This window comes from Convolutriloba macropyga, chromosome 13 (assembly GCF_964194025.1).
Source record: "Convolutriloba macropyga chromosome 13, txConMacr16.3, whole genome shotgun sequence".
NCBI lineage: Eukaryota > Metazoa > Xenacoelomorpha > Acoela > Convolutidae > Convolutriloba > Convolutriloba macropyga.
The window spans coordinates 35,772,355-35,791,152 of NC_134480.1; the positions used below are offsets into that span (position 1 = coordinate 35,772,355).

General features: G+C 35.5%; 1 protein-coding gene across 2 annotated transcripts in view; it reads right to left on the minus strand.

Annotated features, from left to right (window-relative positions):
• LOC142351919 (sodium/potassium-transporting ATPase subunit alpha-2-like) overlaps positions 1–18,798 on the minus strand; it is a 44,188-nt gene that overhangs the window by 11,679 nt on the left and 13,711 nt on the right. For both annotated transcript variants that reach the window (XM_075404176.1, XM_075404175.1), the window contains exons 8-17: positions 15,512–15,650; positions 14,956–15,015; positions 12,992–13,106; positions 12,176–12,308; positions 11,430–11,544; positions 10,882–11,084; positions 10,197–10,375; positions 9,541–9,758; positions 1,347–1,511; positions 746–961 (exon numbers count right to left, since the gene is read on the minus strand). In XM_075404176.1, coding sequence (XP_075260291.1) covers positions 746–961; positions 1,347–1,511; positions 9,541–9,758; positions 10,197–10,375; positions 10,882–11,084; positions 11,430–11,544; positions 12,176–12,308; positions 12,992–13,106; positions 14,956–15,015; positions 15,512–15,650 — 1,543 coding nt within the window. The remainder of the gene's footprint in view (positions 1–745; positions 962–1,346; positions 1,512–9,540; positions 9,759–10,196; positions 10,376–10,881; positions 11,085–11,429; positions 11,545–12,175; positions 12,309–12,991; positions 13,107–14,955; positions 15,016–15,511; positions 15,651–18,798) is intronic.

An 18,798-nucleotide genomic window follows, 5' to 3' on the forward strand; every position in this document is an offset into this window, starting at 1 on the left:
TTCCAAATCAAGACTGCTTTTAATTGCAAAATTTGCATTAGATCATTATTACCCTAAAATTAGGTCCAGAAAACGTGTACGCATACTTAATGATCACTTCGAACGCTCCAAATCTGAGGAGCCAAATCTTATCTATGCAAACTTGTACGCATTTCTTGATATTTTACGCATTTCTGAAATTTCAAAGCTTTTTTTCAAATTTTACTGCACCAGTGCAAATATCTCTTACAACTTGTTCCTCGACCCTCGCGTTAGGCACATCTTTTTGGATATAAAAATTTTGCCAACTAATTAAGATCATCTGCCAACCAATTTTCAGTTCAATTTTCAGTTAAGATTCAGAAATTGTTACCCAGGGAAACAATCACAGCATGGGGCATGCACTAAATTTTCGCATGTAAAATTACAAGCGTTGCTGTGCAAGTCATAGTTAGAAATATTTTCTTTTTCAAATCGGTCAAATAAGATTCTTCAACATAGTAAACATAAGTAGAATTACTTTCAAGCTCCGCTTACTGCTTGCGGTATTATTAATTTGGAAATCAAACCACATCCTTGAAACAGTATGAACAACGTCAATTTCTGTTCAAACAGATTAAACCACATTGTACAAAAACAAAAATTAGGAGTGAACGTTGAGTTTCGTATGAAAACTTAAGTTTTTCTAATCTACAAAAGACCTAATGTAAAAAATCTTAAAACAAAACTAAGAAAAATGAGTATGAAATTTAAGTTCGGATCTTACCAATGACACCATATACGAGTACGATTAATCGCGAGTTGACCAGTTTGTCATTCTGAGGATCTCTCGGCTTCCGCTTCATGATGTCACTCTCGGCTGGCTCGTAAGCCAATGAGATCGCAGGCCACAGGTCAGTGCCCAAGTCAATGAACAGAATTGTTACTGTTCCCAAAGGTAGAGGAATAGCGAATACGATGTAGGCCAAGAATGGGGTGATTTCTGGAAAGCCGAGTTTGACCTTTAGAGCTCCAATTCTGATAGATCGTTATTTGAGTTAGTTTGCTAATTTTTATTGTCTTCCTATCATAGCCTCCTTAGAGCAGCACCTAGCACGTAAAATTCCCTCTTTATTGGAAACCGACAGCCACATAAGAGAGTGAACTAAGTTTTGTCATTGTTATCTAGAGAACTTCTAAAAATGCTTTAAAATGTAAAATTTGTCGAAAAAATTGAGATTTAGTTCTGAAAGGCTTTCTGAACAAATATGGCTTCCTTTCTCAACTACATATTTGAACAAGCAGTTTATAACTGTTTCAACTTATTAGCTATTGGAAGGGTTTCGCAAAAGTAAAATTTGTTGAAAGGAAAGGTGAGAGAGGTCAACCCGGGATGTTGCTGGATAGAGTATAAGCGATAGATTTCTTGAGGTTATCGAATATGAGGCGACCCTCTTCAACTCCTGTGACAATTGAGGCAAAGTTATCATCCAATAGAATCATGTCAGCTGCTTGTTTGGAGACATCTGAGCCCGAAATACCCATTGCAACTCCTGAAATAAACAGCCCAAAAGTAGCTGTATATTGCCAAAATAAACTTGTGAAGTAAACTCAAAAAAATATTGAGACGTTGGTCGGTAAGAAATTCCCATGACCCTTACGAGCTTTCGAAAACTTTTTTACGTTTTTCAAGAAATAGTGCCTTGTAGCGTTTTAAATTTTTTTTTCATGATCTCTCAAAAAAATGGCTATCAGCTCTACTTGCTGACTAGCTTTTTTATCAAGGCGAAACAAAATCAAGCAAAAGGGAAAAAATTGACGAAATGTAGTCACCACTATCTGCAAAGATAACCGACCTAATGGCCCAAAAAACCTACAGAGCTGTCTTTTAAGTGAGAACGATTGTACTATAGCATCTGAAGTTTGTCATGTTCTTCAGCTGTTGGCTTGCTGATTGTGCCAATTGCATAGTAGTTGTACAGTGTCAATAACGATTAACTTAGTCGTATTAATAATGTAATAGAAAAAGCCAAAAAGTGTGATTTTTGGAGCCAAAGAGCATAAAATAAATTTCTTGATATCTGCTAAGTGTTTGCTTAGTTTGATTCAAATTTTGTTTAAGGGTATCCATGAACAAATTCGAAATTATCAGCAGACAAAATCAAAGTTGCAAATAATTGAAAACTTCTGTTCAAAAAAGTCCACATTATTAAAATTTCAGGACGTTTCTTCAAGACTGGCTCCATTTTCCATGGTTGCTCATCATCAACAGACATCGACTACGAAAAATGATATCAATCAAAAATATAATTTTTTACATGTGCTTCAGAACAGAAAAATGTAAAAAAAAATATTTCTGATGAAAAATTGTATTTTAGTTAATTTCATAGCAGCTACCCGGACCGTAGTTGCAGAACATATCAGAAAAGATAAAGAATAAATGAAGGGAAATAATGTTTTTACAGTTCTGTGTCCGCAATTATCCGGCCTGTACCTGCTTCAGACTGCAAGGAAAAGGTTCAGTCTGCTCTATGCATGAGCAGCCAAAGTTTACCTCTGCTGCGTACAGCCGCAGGTTAATTCTGTCCTGGATCGGGACATTCGGAGGTCCACTCTCTCCTCTTTATGAACAGCTTGAATAGAGCACTCTTTTAACTATGCCCAGTGAAGTATGAGTTTATGGTTATTTTAGACTACTCAGTGTTTTTTCATACAATAATTTAGAGAAAATAAGAAACTAAAAATTTTGAACGCCTGAACTTAATTACTTGGCCGCCGCCAGTGAAAAAACTTTTAGTATATCGAATACAGAGAACTCAGTCCCATTAAGCTGAATTGCAGCAGAAATGCCGAAAGTCTTTGTACAAATTAATTCAATCTGTTAAATTAGCAGAAACAATTTGTATAACAGTTGGTGTATAATACCCCAATTGTATTTTAGGTAATGTTTTTTGTTTTGTCCGTTTAGTCTACTGATTTTCAGAGATCTGCTTTTGATGTTCCGAACGGTTTCAACAAACCGTCCAACAACAAAAAGTGTACACCGCCAAGTGTACATAGTATCAAGATCACCAGTCGACAAAGATAACGAGGAAAGCGGAAACTCTCAAAACACGAGCGGAAAGACCAGAGGGCGAAAAGTTTTTGGTCCCCATTGTAGGCCTTTAACATTTAGTGTATGCCATTGATGAATGGTGAAATGAGTAGTTCAACTGCGAAACGAATTAACAATCAGTCGTCAGCTGTTGCAGTGCCAAGCGTCTCTAGGGTTGGTGTTATGTCTTCAACATCGGTTGCATCGGCGGTTTCCCAACCTTAAGCGATAGGAACAATGTCATCACAGTGAATGGCAACCGCAGCACCATGGCCCTCAATTGCTAGAGGACAGACTCAACCTGCCCTTGTCCTCAATTTTCACAGCAGACATCTGTGGCTGCAATTTAATTTGCCATGTTCACTTTTCAGTAAAATTATCAATAGCGAATGAAAAGGTTGCAAAGAGCATTGTTGAGTGAGTCTCTTTTCGTAGGTTCAAAAGAAAGCGCGCACTACGAACTGCAAAGAGTAACTGCAGACAGCAAATCTAATTTCAAAGAGTAAATACACGCAGTAATTAAAGCTGCAAAAAGAAGTGACATGATTTAACTAAAACAGAGAACAGAAACCTCAGACAGTGGTTATAACTGAGATTTACTAATAAACTCTGTGAAAGTATGCTGAGCATTGCGTATTTTGACATGACAATAAAATGCTCAAGCTAAGAATCACGAGTTTAAAAGTCATTTTTCATTTCTGATTATCATTGAATGCAAGATCCGGGTAACTTTAAAAATTTTTTCAAAATAATTTTTCTTGCATAATACAAAAACGTTAAAATTGCTTCTTATATTGGCTTAAGTACCATAATATTTTCTATTCTATCTCTAGAGTCATAATGTTAATCACTAATGGGTCAAAAATTCTCCATTTTTTTGAATTTCTTTTATTTTTAGTTATCCTAATATTTTTGATTGGTTGCAGCAGGCAAGTAAGTGACTCGCAAAAATACACGGTTTTCAGTTTAACGATTATGAGAACTTACCAGACATACATTTTTACAATTATTTGAAAATTTTGAATTTTCAAAATATTTTTCCACAAGGGGCTAAAAATAGAAAAAGAAGGATGTATATTGGAGCACAGAAAAGAACTTAGAAAATATCTTAGAGGTTAGAAACTTAACTTATGTTGATAAACTCAGAAAGAAAACAAACTTACCAGATTTATAACGACAACTGCAGCTCACAATTTAGAAAATGAATGTAAATCAGTTTAGATCTGTATGTTTGTTAAATATTGATATTTATCTACTAATATTGAATAGGAAATGCAACTTTGTGAACCATCTCAAGTGAAGAAAACTTTGCACGTAATAATGAAATGACGCCCACTCATACGCCCCAAAATCGCCTGTTTTTTTATTCATTAACCTTTTAACAAATGTACACTGTAAATTTTATATTTATCTTTTAGACTATATGTACGACTGATTTTTGCTAAACACAACTTTCTTCTCTTTTGAATCTCCTAAAATTAGTTCTTATTCTCTCAAATATCTTTTGAGCTTAAGCAGCTTCAATCTCTAACGAGCCAAAACTTGTCCCGCCTCATCGGGGTTGTTGCGCTACAGTGTTCGTAATACTGCTAACAGGTTATGGGCCCAGCCATCAGACCGTTGACAAGCTAATAGAGTTTTGGTTGAGATTGTAGTGTCAGTGTTGGCAGTTTTAGCTCTTCAAAATTGACGAGAGTTTTAAGACAAAAATTTGAGATTTCCTTCGTAAATAAAAGCTAAATCAGAAATTGTGAATGAAAAGTTGAAGTTTAAACTTCATAATGGAACCATCAAACAATAGTTTGAAGTGGATGACGTTTAGCGGATTGGCTGAGGACTACCCAACATGGAGCACTCGTTTCTCTGCCTTTGCACAAACCAAGAGGCTCTTCGAAACGCTCACAGACCACTGAGGGAAGATGCAAATGATGCGCAAACGCGTGAACATGAGGCACAGACTCAAGCTAGAGCTACAGCTGTACAAGAAGATGAGAGCCGCAAAAATCAGATTTGGTGCTACCTGGCAATGACGCTAGAAGCCAGCAGCCTCATGCTCATCCGACATGACTGTGTGAACAGCAAGAGTCTCGGAGATGGCCAGAAAGCGTGGAAACTTCTCCAGCAACGCTTCAGAAGCGACGAGACAACCACAGTCATCAGTCTGATGAGGCAGTTGGCCAGACTACAACTTCGAGAGGGCAAAGCCATTCACCAGTACTTCATCAGAGCGCAAGAACTGGTCACCCGATTGCATCATGCTGGTGAGGAGCTTTCTGAGACCCTGTTTAATGCAATGGTATTGAACGGACTTCCACAACGATACGAGCTTTTTGTGGTGCAGGAGAGCTTCAATCCTGCAGAGAATTTTGTGGAACTGAGGAAGCGTCTCACTAACTTTGAGGAGAGCCGCAGACAGAGAGATGATGTGGAGGAGGATGAGCACGTTTCCATGTCAGCAAAGAATGCTTCTCATCAAATTGGTATACATTCTTCAGTCAAATCACATCCTAGGAAGATTTTTTTCTAAGCCTAGTAGATCCAAAGGCCCTAGATTGTGTTTTGTATGTAACAAACCTGGACATTTAGCAGCTAGTTGTTACAAAAAAGACAAAGCTGTATGTAGTATATGCAAGGCTAAAGGCCACCTAGCAAGTGCATGTAAACATCAACAAAAAAGTCCTCATAAAGGCATAGCGTCTAGTTTAAGCGCTTACAAGTCATTTGAAGTTTCAAAAACTGATTTAGTAGTAGATTCTGGCAGTACTGATCACATGATGATAGATAAAACTTGGTTTAAAAATTACCAAAAACTAGAAACCACAGTTAACAATCCAGATGGAGGGAAAACAAAAGTTGAAGGAATAGGAGATGTAGATGTGGAAGCACGAGACACTAAAGATGTGCTACATAAGTTGACTTTTGAAAAAGTTCTGCATGTACCAGAGTACAAAACAAACTTAATTTCAGTTTCAAGTTTAGTTCAAAAGCAACACGAATTATTTCACACAAAAGCTAAGTCAATTCTAGAACTCAGAAGCAAAGAAAGCTTCAGACTGATAAGAAGAGGCAAATTGTTCTTCTTACCCTACAAAAAAGAAAAAAAGCACCACTTTTCAAACTTAAGTGGGGGTACGTGTCAAGCAAAACTTTGGCACAAAAGACATGGACATTTGAACTTTAGAGATGTAGCAAATACAACAGACGAAGCTTCCCAAGCTTCAGGTTTTTGTGAAAATTGTGCTCTGGGAAAAATTTCGAAATAGCCTGTTCCAAAAATGAGCGATAACAAAGCAACTCAAAAACTAGAAAAAGTTTACTCTGACGTTATTGGACCAGTTAGTCCATCAAGTATAGGTGGCAACAGATATGCAATTAGTTTCATAGACGAATTCAGTGGCAACGAAGTAGTAAAATTTATGAAATACAAAACGCAGGCATTGCAAACTTTCAAAGACCAAAAGATTTTCCAATTTTGGTCAGAGTACGATGAAATGAAAAGATTGAGAAAGGAAGCAACTCAAGATAGAGAACTAAAGCGAAGTTTTGGTAAAAGCTACTCTCATGCTGTTCAAAGCATATTGACAAAAAATTTCATCGAGCCTGAAAATTTCGAAAACGCTATTAATTCGGAACAAAAAGACAAATGGCTTGAAGCAATCAAAACAGAGATAGAAAGTTTAGATGAAACAGAAACTTGGGACTTAGTTCCAAAAGAAAAAGGACAAAATATTATTCCTGGCCGATGGGCGTACAAAATTAAACACGATTCAAACGGAAATATCGATAAGTTTAAAGCTCGTTATGTAGCAAAGGGTTTTAAACAAATTGAGGGAATTGAATATTCCGATACTTTTGCTCCCACAAGCAAACCTGAAACCTTTAAAATTCTACTATCTTTATCAGCTATTGAAAACTTCTTTTTAAAACAAATGGATGCAAAAGCAGCTTATTTGCATCCTAAAATAGACGAAGAAGTCTATCTAGAGCAACCAAAAGATTTTGAAAAGTTAGACAGCAATGGCAACAAGTTAGTTTGTAAGCTTAAAAAATCAATATACGGACTGAAGCAAGCAGCCAAAAATTGGTATCATGAGCTTTCAAATTTTCTAATTCAGCAAGGTTTTGAGAGAAGTAAACACTATTACTGTCTTTTTCTAAAAAACAAAGAAGATGAGAAACTTTATGTTCTAACCTGGGTTGATGACTTAGTCATAGCAGGAAACAGTCAAACCGAGATCGACAAATTGAAAAGTTCACTAGAATCAAAGTTTAAAAAGGACGACAGAGGGGATCTTGAATGGTTTCTCGGAATGCGAATTCTGAAAACAGAAAAAGGAATAAATATAGATCAAGAAAAGTACACTCAAAACATTTTAGAACAGTTCAATATGCAAGACTGCAAACCAAGCAAAACGCCAGCAGAAAATAATCTAAAACTTGAAGTAGCTCAGGAAGATTCAGCAAGAGTACATTCACATGAGTTTAGAAGTCTAGTAGGTTCATTACTTTACCTAGCTAAGCAAACTAGACCAGATATCGTGTGGATCACAAATGTCTTATCACGCTTCATGAATGACCCAACTGTTGAGCATTTCAATGCTGGCAAGCGCGTGTTGAGATACCTACAACATACTAAATCTCTTAGACTCTTTTTCCCATCAACCAGCAACAGCACTCTAGTTGGCGAAACAGATGCAGACTGGAGTGGAGATGTAAATGATAGACGATCGACCACAGGATACTATTTCAAGCTGGGAGACAGTAGGGGGATCTGTCAGTTGGCAAGTCAAGAAGCAACCGACAGTGTCACTCTCATCTTGTGAGGCAGAATACAAGGGTTTAGCTGCCGCTGTGCAAGAAGCTATCTTCTTGCGTGGTCTTCTCAGAGAACTGGGGTACGAACAGTTTGAACCCACAACCATTGTAGAGGACAACCAGAGTTGCATAAAGCTTGCAACTAACCCTGTGCTTCACAAACGATCCAAACACATCGACACGAAATATCATTTCATCCGAGAACGAGTTAATGACAACTCAATCAAATTGATCTACACGCCAACAGATGAAATGGCAGCAGATCTTCTGACAAAATCTTTGCCACAGCAGAAAGTAGAACATCATCGAGAACAACTATTGGGCGAATCCAGATTCTTACTTAGCGGCAAAAATCTGAGTTGGGGTATTGGAGCACAGAAAAGAACTTAGAAAATATCTTAGAGGTTAGAAACTTAACTTATGTTGATAAACTCAGAAAGAAAACAACCTTACCAGATTTATAACGACAACTGCAGCTCACAATTTAGAAAATGAATATAAATCAGTTTAGATCTGTATGTTTGTTAAATATTGATATTTATCCGCTAATATTGAATAGGAAATGCAACTTTGTGAACCATCTCAAGTGAAGTAAATTTTGCACGTAATAATGAAATGACGCCCACTCATACGCCCCAAAATCGCCTGTTTTTTCATTCATTAACCTTTTAACAAATGTACAATGTAAATGTTATAATTATCTTTTAGACTATATATACGACTGATTTTTGCTAAAATCTTCACAATTTTCTTCTCTTTTGAATCTCCTAAAATTAATTCTTATTCTCTCAAATATCTTTTGAGCTTAAACAACTTCAATCTCTAACGTCCCAAAACTCGTCCCGCCTCATCGGGGTTGTTGCGCTACAGTGTTCGTAATCCTGCTAACATTGTACAATTTTGTTTCTTTCATTTTTCCGGTTCAAATGCCCTCCCTTTATTCTTTCATTTCTGATGTAAGAATACTGGTTAACACTTGAGACTTTAGCTGTTGGAACTTGAGTACTTGATACCCAATTCGGACACCATTTTATCTTGATCTGCGCTCATGAGTTGATTAATCGCAAGCCGTGATATGGCTAGTTGCAACACTGGTTGAATGTCTTCTGAATCTGCAATTCGTTTTGCAAGGCACTTTTTTGAAGTTGATCACTGATAAAAATTTCTACATTTCGTATAATTGACACGTTGTTGACAAACGTAGGAATTGGGTATTTTATCTTGAGAAAATATTGATAGTGTGGGCAACTGTGAGCGATGATAGCAGCAACAAATTAATTGTTACTTTTGTCCAAGTTTTCTCAAAAACAGGCACCGTGGACAAATGTGCCAGTCATTTCCAATTTTAAAGGGAATCTGAACTAGTTCTGTTTACTGTCACTGTTGCCCACACACGATTACAACCCGGGTGATAGATCTTAAAACATATTCGCACTGTCTTGTCGTTCACGGCCGTGAATCAAACAGTCAATTTTGATAAAAAATTTACTCTCTCAAATGTAACGTTTGCTTTGCAAGGTTACGAATGAAAAGGTTCTTAGCCGATTTTTCCCTAAAGTTCATCCACCTTTAACTACTGATCCACTCTAGCAGGTTTTTGGCGGAAAATTAGATTCGATTTTCTGCTCAAATTTTTCTACTCATTAGCCGAAAAAAATAGTTCCGGTACCAACCAATATCAGCTTTTTTCAACGCAGGTGAGTCATTGACACCATCCCCAGTAACAGCCACAATCTTGCCCGCCCTCTGGCACCCCTCGACTATGTTGAGCTTCTGTTGTGGAGATGTCCTGGCAAATACTATCTCGTCATGATTCTTCAACACATTGGCCAGTTCGTCTTGAGACATGTCTTTCAAGTCATTTCCGTGAATCACACACGATCGGGTCTTTCTAAATTAATTGATTATTTTACCAGTTAGACATTTATAGTCCTTGAAGTATCAGTGTCCATCGGGCACCAACAAGTTACTTAATCGTTAAGTTATGCACCTGTTGCTATTGCAACGAGAACTGTTTAAAGTTAGTTTAAGCTCTCAGCTAAATTAAATTATTTTTAACTACTTTGTTTTCACTGCATAATTTTGGATTAAGGTCATTCGAAGTTCTGAGAGAGTGAGACAATATTTAATTAAACAACATAAGCTTCAATTTTTCGGCTCAAAGTCTGACAGGTTGCTTTTTAACTAATGTTGCAAATCAATTTTGCCCAATTCCTTTTAAACCTGCTTAAAATTATTTAGCACTATTGCCGTTTAAAAAGTAAACTACGAAGGCTTATATTTTTGCCAGTTTGATTGCCAAAATTGGGTAATTAATCTTGGTCCTAACTTATCATCGTCTTCATCGCCTTTGTCCTCAGCCGCCTTTTTGGGATCATCGGTAGTTTCACTGTCGGGTGAAATAATACCCACATCTTTTGCTATTGCCTTGGCTGTGATTGGGTGATCTCCAGTCACCATTATGATCTTGATCCCTGCATCTCGACATTTGGCTACCGCATCGGGAACCTATTACATGCAATGGGCAAACAATAAAACGAGGACGGACAGCAATTCACTTCATGTTTTACGTCGCATAAAGAAAAGGCGTAAATCAATTCTTAACATCGAGCTACACGGAATACGGGGGGGGGGGGGGGGGGGGATTTTTCATCTGGCTAAAAAATCCTGCAACGCAATTTAAGATATTATTGTTCTTTTGATAAATTCGTGAGTTGCGAATCTTTATGAAGTCATAACTTTCATAAATATATCCGAAATGACAAGAATTCTGAAAAAAATTATTGGGCATTGTCAACCAGTCGCTCAATTAAAGAGCAACTCAAGACATATAGGATGTGATAAAACATCTGCAATAATTTTTGGGAAATAAATATTTAGTTTTAGATTGATTTTCATATTTGGACTGGTACAAGGCAATGGAATCATCGCTCAAAAGTTACGGCATATATGCAGGGGTGAGGAAAGGTTTTATTTGCATAAATATGTCACATCAGTCTCTATCGCATACAAACCGCAGCTCTCGGAGGATCTATCATGGACATCAAACCCACAAAGCACAGATCATCCATAGGGAAGTTAGGATTGTCAGTGTCAAATTTAGTGTCTTCGTTGAACTCTTTCGGATCTAGTTCCTTCTGGGCAAAACCCAATACCCGCTCTCCCTTTCCGCCCAACTCCATATAGGCGTTCTCGTAAGCTGCTTTTTTGGTCTTTCCTATAGTCGGTCACTCAGCAATACATATCTTAGACAAACTTTAAGTTAATGCCTTGATTTTGTCCGACCTAAAAAAAAGATTCTACGTATAAGATGTACTCGCATCTTCTAAGATTTGTAATATTTAATTGCCAAAATTCTTCCGAAATTCTTGTTGCATGATTATGCATAATTCTATGAGGGCTCTTACAAAAAAACTTAGCAAAAAACTTTAATCTTTTATGAGTCTTGTTCTTAGAGTCAGTAGATAATCCTTGTTCTTCTAAGATTCTTGGGTCGTATGCAAAAAAGGAACCTATAATATCGTGAAATAACTTTTCAGAAAACTCTAAGATATGCAATTGCCGAAATCTTCCTCTTCTCCGTCTATCATGATAGTGGAACACCTGTCCGCTACTCTTTCTGGTGCTCCCTTCATCACTAGGAGTATTTTGCCATCATCCAGTTTGTGAATTGACAACTGAAAAAATCAAAACATGCCAGTGCCAGGTATGAATTTTTGCCAATTTAAGGGTATCGATTGTTTGATTACATGAATTTACCCAATGCCATCATGCCCAATGCCATTACACCCAATGCACTTCAATATTTTTGGTCAATAATTCGATTACAATTTAGCAGTCGTGACTACGAGGATGTTTTAGCATACTTTAGCTGACGATATAATCCCATGTATGGTTGTGATAGTTTAATTTCAATTCCCATGGTTCACTGAGGGAAGCATGACAATGGCCCAATAGGCATGATCACATTGATGTTTTACAAAGTTAATAGTACGTACTATATAAAGGAATGAAATTTATTTTGAATACCAGAGCGGAATGGTAGAGGGCTGAAATGATGAAGGGGTGAAGTAATTGGGGTGGAATGATCGGGGATTAAACAAATGGGAGAGAAAATTAGAACAACAAATGGATTCATCTATTGCGAATTCATTGCGAAAGGGAATCTGTTGCGAATTCATTTAATTAATCGTGCCAGTTAACTAACGATTTCTGGGTGAAAAATAAGGCACTAGAGTAAGGTTTGAAGTTCTATAATGATACTAGCTTGAAACTTACTTGACACTAGAGTTTTATAATGAAACTTACTTGATACTTGTTTGTAGAATTGAACGGTATCTCTGCCAACTTGGGACTGTTCTCTCTCATTTTGTTCACACCACCCTCATTGGCCTCTATGCACTTCAGCAGAGCACTCTCACTGGCATCTCCTATCACGTCTCTAAACATTCCCAGGTTCAAGACCCATAGGTACTGGCCGGACTGATTTGGGTCGCGTACCCGGGCGACCCAACTTAATGGTCAGGATAAAATTGTTACATAAACCGTCTTATGAACTTCAGAAACTTATTTAATTCAGCGAATTAATTATAGATTACAATGGTTCATAGAAAATTGATCGGTTTTAACATTTTCTCTAGTTCCGTGCATAAAATCAACTTAATAATCTTTTTGGTCTTATGAACGGTTGATTACTTGACATAAGTTTCTTTGACATAAGTTGCATTAGTTCTGTGAGCCGCATACTTACAGACTAGAATGAGAAGAGAACAGCACTGCTAAGAGAAGAGAAGGGCCAGGGAAGTTGATGCTCATGGTCATTACAAGTTTACCTGGTTTCACAGGACAAAAAATCGCGAAACTTAATGTACAGGTGCAGAAACGATCAGACAAAAAATTGGCAGTACAAAAATGCATAAAAACGACGAACAAGATTACAAATAGTTGGTAAAAGCTTTAATTGAGAGTAGTTAAATAGGTAACTAGAAGCAATGGGGTGATCAAATAGTTGCTTCAAGAAAGTTATCATGGGTAATTTTTCAAAAGAATAGCCCCAAATTAAAAAACAACAGAAATGCATGTTATAGCTTATCATTTTTGAGCCTAGTTTGGATTTGATACCACCTTTTCAAAACGGGTTTGTCATCCTGTTTGCCCTTGAATTCAGCTCTATTGCACAGTGCTGCAACCCTAGCAAGTGCTTTCCATGTTTTGGCATCTTTGTCGAATCCCTCTTCGCCTGAAAATACATGAAAATAATAAAAAGTAGCAAACATAAACAAAAAAGTATATTAGTTCAACCAGCCAATATGAGGGTTCGTTTAACAACGTATCAAAAAACTGTAAGACTCGATATATGTTGTGTATTAATAGACAAAACCGGTGACCCACAATGTGAAAACGACAAAGTTTTTTATGGTATTTTTTATATTTATACCTTAAAACTTAGCTAATCAAATTATGAAGCCAAGAGGGACAACTTCGAAAAGTTATCTGGTAAGATCATCTTTTGGAAGCATTTTTTGTGGTGTACCGCAGGGTTCTTTTTTAGGGCAACTTCTGTTCTTGATTTATGTAAACGATTTGCCTGATTTTTGTACAAACTGTAAGGTAACTGTTTGCTGATGATACAATTATTTACGGAAAGCTGGATGATGGAATTAATGACACAACAGAAAAAATGTCAGTTTGGATGGAATAAAAAAAGTTAGCAATAAATAAAGATAAATGGAAGGCTTTAAGTTTCGGTGGTACTAATGAGACACCTGAAATAAAAATTCATGATTACGACATTGAAATTGTTAACAACATTAATTATTTGGTTGTATTCATAGATAGTAAACTGGGCTTCAAATCACACATTGAGAAAACAGTTAGTCGGATGAATTCGTTAACAGCGGTCAACTATCAGTATAAAAACTTTTTCAAAAGACACAAACTAGTCCGATTACACAAAATTTACGTTCAACCAGTATTACAGTACGGGGTTTTGTTGTATGGAGTGGCCAATAAAGCGATCTTCAAAGATTAGAGTGGCAGTAAAACATAAATTTTCGTTTGTTACTTTCAGCTAAGAGATTGCAAAGCATTGACGAACTGCGATGTAAACAAAAGTTGTTTTCAGTTAAAGAGTTACACATATATGATCAGATCAAAATACTGTCAAGAGTTCTCCGTCATGAACACCCAAGCAAGTTATTAAACAAATAATTTCCTGAGTTAATTGAAAAGAATATCCAAATAAACGAAAGAAATCATATAGTCAAAACAAAATTTTTGCAAACGAGGCAAAGAAACAAGTCACTTATAAATAGATTAAGAGGCATATAAAACTAAAATGGATGAAAGTATTGGTCAAAAATTCGGCTCATTTAATGCACAGGATTTAACCAACTTTTCACACTGTTTTAGAGACTCATTTATTATAGATAACAGATTTTTGGTTAACCTTCTTTGGTGATGAATAAGGTTCTAGGGCTAATGCTTTTACTTGAATGTTTATCGAGCTGCGTTTTTTTTGTAAAATTGGTCTTATTAGATGTTTTCGAAAGACTTTTGCGAAAAGGTTTTTACCAGGGTAAAATGTGATTTGAGAGGGTTTGAATTACCAAATAAGATGACTTTGAGGAGAAGTAAAAGGCATCACTTGACAGGTCTAGTGACCTTTTGATGTCCTTTGGTATTTTGTTTTGTTGTTTGTATATTTATAAATGCAAGCAATGGAATAAACTCGAGAACTAATTTATTATTTATAAGATCTCAACAGATTCTGTCAGAATCTTTCAAGAGGATGCATCGTTGTACAAGATTTTCTGACAGAATCTTACAAGATAAACATTCATCTTACAAAAACTTACAAGATAAACAACTGCTTGCAAAAAGAAATCTTGTCAGATCATACAAGATAACTATCCAGTCTCCTACAAAATGAGTACTAACTTCTCTTCACTGAAAAAGTTCCTCCAGACTTTTCAAATAGAAAAAATGGACAATCAAATTCATTTCCCGCAACAATTACTTTCTGAATTATAAAATTGTCTTGAGAATAATCAAAGGGGAGACAGGAGAAATAGTAAAAACTATTTTACCGGTTTGGTCTTCGGTCGTATCCACATCGTAAATATTGTCGTCAAACCACAAATGAGCAACTATGATTATCGTCATTATCACAGCTTGTTTCTTTTCAGTTGTAAATTCAGTTGAAAATGGTAACTACTACCATTCCTAGTAAAATTTCGCATGAAAGAGTTTTGAGAAAATCTTCTTTGTGAAAAAATATACAAGAATTATCAAGTTATAGGCCTCCTAAGCTGTCTAATAATTTTGCCTGTTTTTTTTGCAAATTTAATTTTGCTATCTATAACCAATATAAACAATTTTCCATTTTGGCTCTTATCAAGCAAAGAACGCTGATGAACTATAAAGTTTGGGATTTTCATTGTAGTCCTTAACCTGATAACAAATAAATTCTCGACAAATACGGTCGTTTTAAATGAAAAACGTACAAGTACGTGGAATTTTAAGGATAAGTAGAGTTTTTGGGGAATTTGAGAAATAATTGCAATCCAATTGCATCATTTTCTACATCATTCTATGAAATTGAAGAATTGTGCGATAATTATGAGAATGATAATGATGAGATTCCTGTCATTCTGTTTTGAGTTAGGGTTCCTGTCTTGTCACTGCAGATCACACTTGTACTCCCCAGTGTCTCTACTGCTTCTAAATTCTTCACAAGACAGTTCTTCTTAGCCATGTTCTTAGCTGTCAGAGTCAAGCACACCTACAAGAAAGTAAATTTCACATTCAGCTATGATAATAACAATTATTTGTTTACGGACCCAAATATCGCAAATAATCATTGTTCTGACCTCCGGTTAGTGGGGAAAAAATATATACTCAAATGGGTTTTTTTCTTTTTTGTGCAGTCGATTTGCACCAATCGATAAATTCATCGTAGAGAATTGTGAGTGGTATCCATGAAAAACTCTTCAATCGTAGAATAAAAAAATAAAAAGAATTTCCCTTTTTTCGAGGAGTTATCGAGTATCAAAATTTCTGTGATCATATGATATTTGGGTGTGATTTTGATCCCCTTTTAGAGTCACTTAGATTTATATTTAAAACAGAAAATCTGGAACTGAAAATTCAATTTTCTATTGGAGAGCACTTTGAGTTTTTCTTCACTATTTTTTTGTTTTTTTTTCTCGTATCATTTAGAGACAAGTACTTTTTCATATCAGGGTTCTATTAGTGAAAAACACCATTTACGACCAAATGGGGCCCAATGAACAACTATTTTGGCATTTTTAGAGACAAATTGCGTATGGTTTTTATGGCTTTGATACTATGTTTTCGTAATTTTTTATGATTTTTTTTTGTTTTTGTGTTCACCTGCATTTGTTGCTTTTTTCTAGCCCTATTTCTTAGCGTCGTAATTTTGAAAAAGCAATTGGCTTCCTAAAGAGGATTACGTGAACCTAACTAATCTTTGTAATGCATACGTAATGGTTGTTGAGACTTCGAAAATATTTTTTCCGAAAAAAACTGAATGACATAAACAAAGTTATCAGTGAACAGCTTATGGTTTTAATAGCTTAAACACTTTCTTCTGGCAGATTTCTATGAAACGTTCAGCTTTTGCCTGTTTGTGTTTTGTCCCTTTTGTAGTCATAAGACTTATTCTGACTCAGGACTAATCTCACTAGCTTCCAATCATTGGCTTCCAGGTATAAGTAAACGTGTTTAATTATTTCTAATGAAAGCTATTAATTTTTATGGTTCTCATACTACGAGTTTTCCTTTAAACTAGAGTTTTCTTAGCATGTCAGCGTTTTTGTTGATTTTTTTAGACGACATTATCACATTACCACGATACCAAGAGATCCTATTAATATTGGTAAGAAAAGCAACTTTTTTCAGTGAATACCATATTTTTCAGTGAATACTTTAATTTTCTAATGACTTTACTCACGCACTTTTTTTTAATTTAAGATTTTTGAAGGTAATTGTTTTTCATTATGGGGTTGCAAAAATTTCCCTATTTAATGACAGGTCTCGCAATTTTGCTTTTATTCGAGCTTATGAACTTATTCATTGCGGTCAGTTGACGCGGCTAATGGTCTTGATGATTTTAATTTCATTTGCTTTCAAACTTCTAAGAAGTTTTTTTTATTTTTATCTTTTTTCTGTTTGTCAACTCTACTTTCACTCTGAACAATAATAAGTCCAATCCAATTTCTTGTGATCTAAACATCATCGTCTCAATTGGTTTTATGTTACAGCCGCTGTTTGAAAACTTGGAAACTCTGTGTTTTCTTAAAAACCATGTTATTGTCAAATTTTTATGTTTTTTCAGATGTCCGTTAAAATAATCTCATTTAATAACAGGTCCCATCGATTATCAAATGAGACCCAAGTGAATGAATACAATTTCATATTTATATATTGTCTCAAAAAAGAATTAGTAAGTGAAATAATAAAATATGATAATGAGATAATGGCTGATGACGTTATTGGCTTCAAAACTGTTTTTTAATGTTTGTAATTTTTGCATTTTTGTTTCTGTAGTTGTTTTGTTGTCCTACCGGATGACTTAGTCTTACCAAAAACATATCCTTTGAGGACTTGTAAGTGAATCTATCAAGAGTTTTTTGATAAAGGCTGATGGTTTTTTTAACATTGATATGGAGTTGAAGACAAGTGAGTTGGTGTAGTTGATGTTTTATCTGATTCTTTCGTGACTTACTGCGTGCTTTTAAAATTGGACACCAAGTAATTTCCATAGCTTTTTTTATATAATTTGTCGTTTGTTTTGTCTCGTGCTCTTATTAATGACAGGTACCATGATCTCTCAAATGCGGCATGGCATTTAATAATTCATCTAATAGTTTGAGTTTCGAACAGTTTTTTACAGAAACATCTATTTGTGTATGTCTCTATTCTTTTTTTTTGTTAGACAATTAAGTAGGAAATGTGGATGAGCCAAACATTATGTACGAACGCACATTACCGAGCCTCCTCGTTTACTTTATAAAAACATTTATTTTATTATTTCAAATGAGCTCTGAATGGACACCATGGACCCTTTATTATTATTATTATAAACCTACATAAATCAACCATTACAGCAGAACAACTCAAATTTTCAGATGTTCATTAAGTTCGTTAGAATAAGAGCATTAAAAAAAGACTCGTTCTTAAAATGCATTCAATTTCAATCTTCGGACCCATATTTTACAAAAATAATCAACAAGCCCGCGTTGCGCCCATCATAAAACTTTTCTTGATGGCATCTAGGTCATATATGGTTACAGAGGATCATAAAGAGGGTCATACAAAAAATTGTCCCTTAAATGGCTCGGAGGGGAAAAATAGTCTAGATTTGAAACAAGATGGCTCGTGCGAGTCTGTGCAGAGCTCAGAACTTTCAAACAAACCTTTTAAATCTGCAAAAGCAACTTTAAATTCTGTCAAAGAAGTGATTGAGATTATCCAAAGGCAACTTGTACGACTTGGAGAAAAATTTTGTAACGTTGAATAAAAATCATATGCCGTCTTTTCTCTGCAAAGACAAAAACCAAAACTATTATACACATTCTAGAAATATGAGTGCAGTACAATTTGAAAGTTTATTACGCATGGACGAGCACGCATACACACATACAAACGCAAACCCCGACACAAAATTTTTAAAATCTTGTTCGTAATTAGTCTTTTCTCAAGGTTCATCGCAGTTGTAATAGCTTCTTTTTTGTCTTTTATAGTAAGCAATTTGTTAACGTTGTGACGTCATTGTATCGATAACCGTAATTTCAACACTAACATTTGATATGAATTTTTCGAACAGTTTTGTCCTGTTTCACTTTTATTTTTTTTAATATCTCTTCAACTGGTAGCCAATTAGATTTTTTAAAAAGAGACTTATTTTG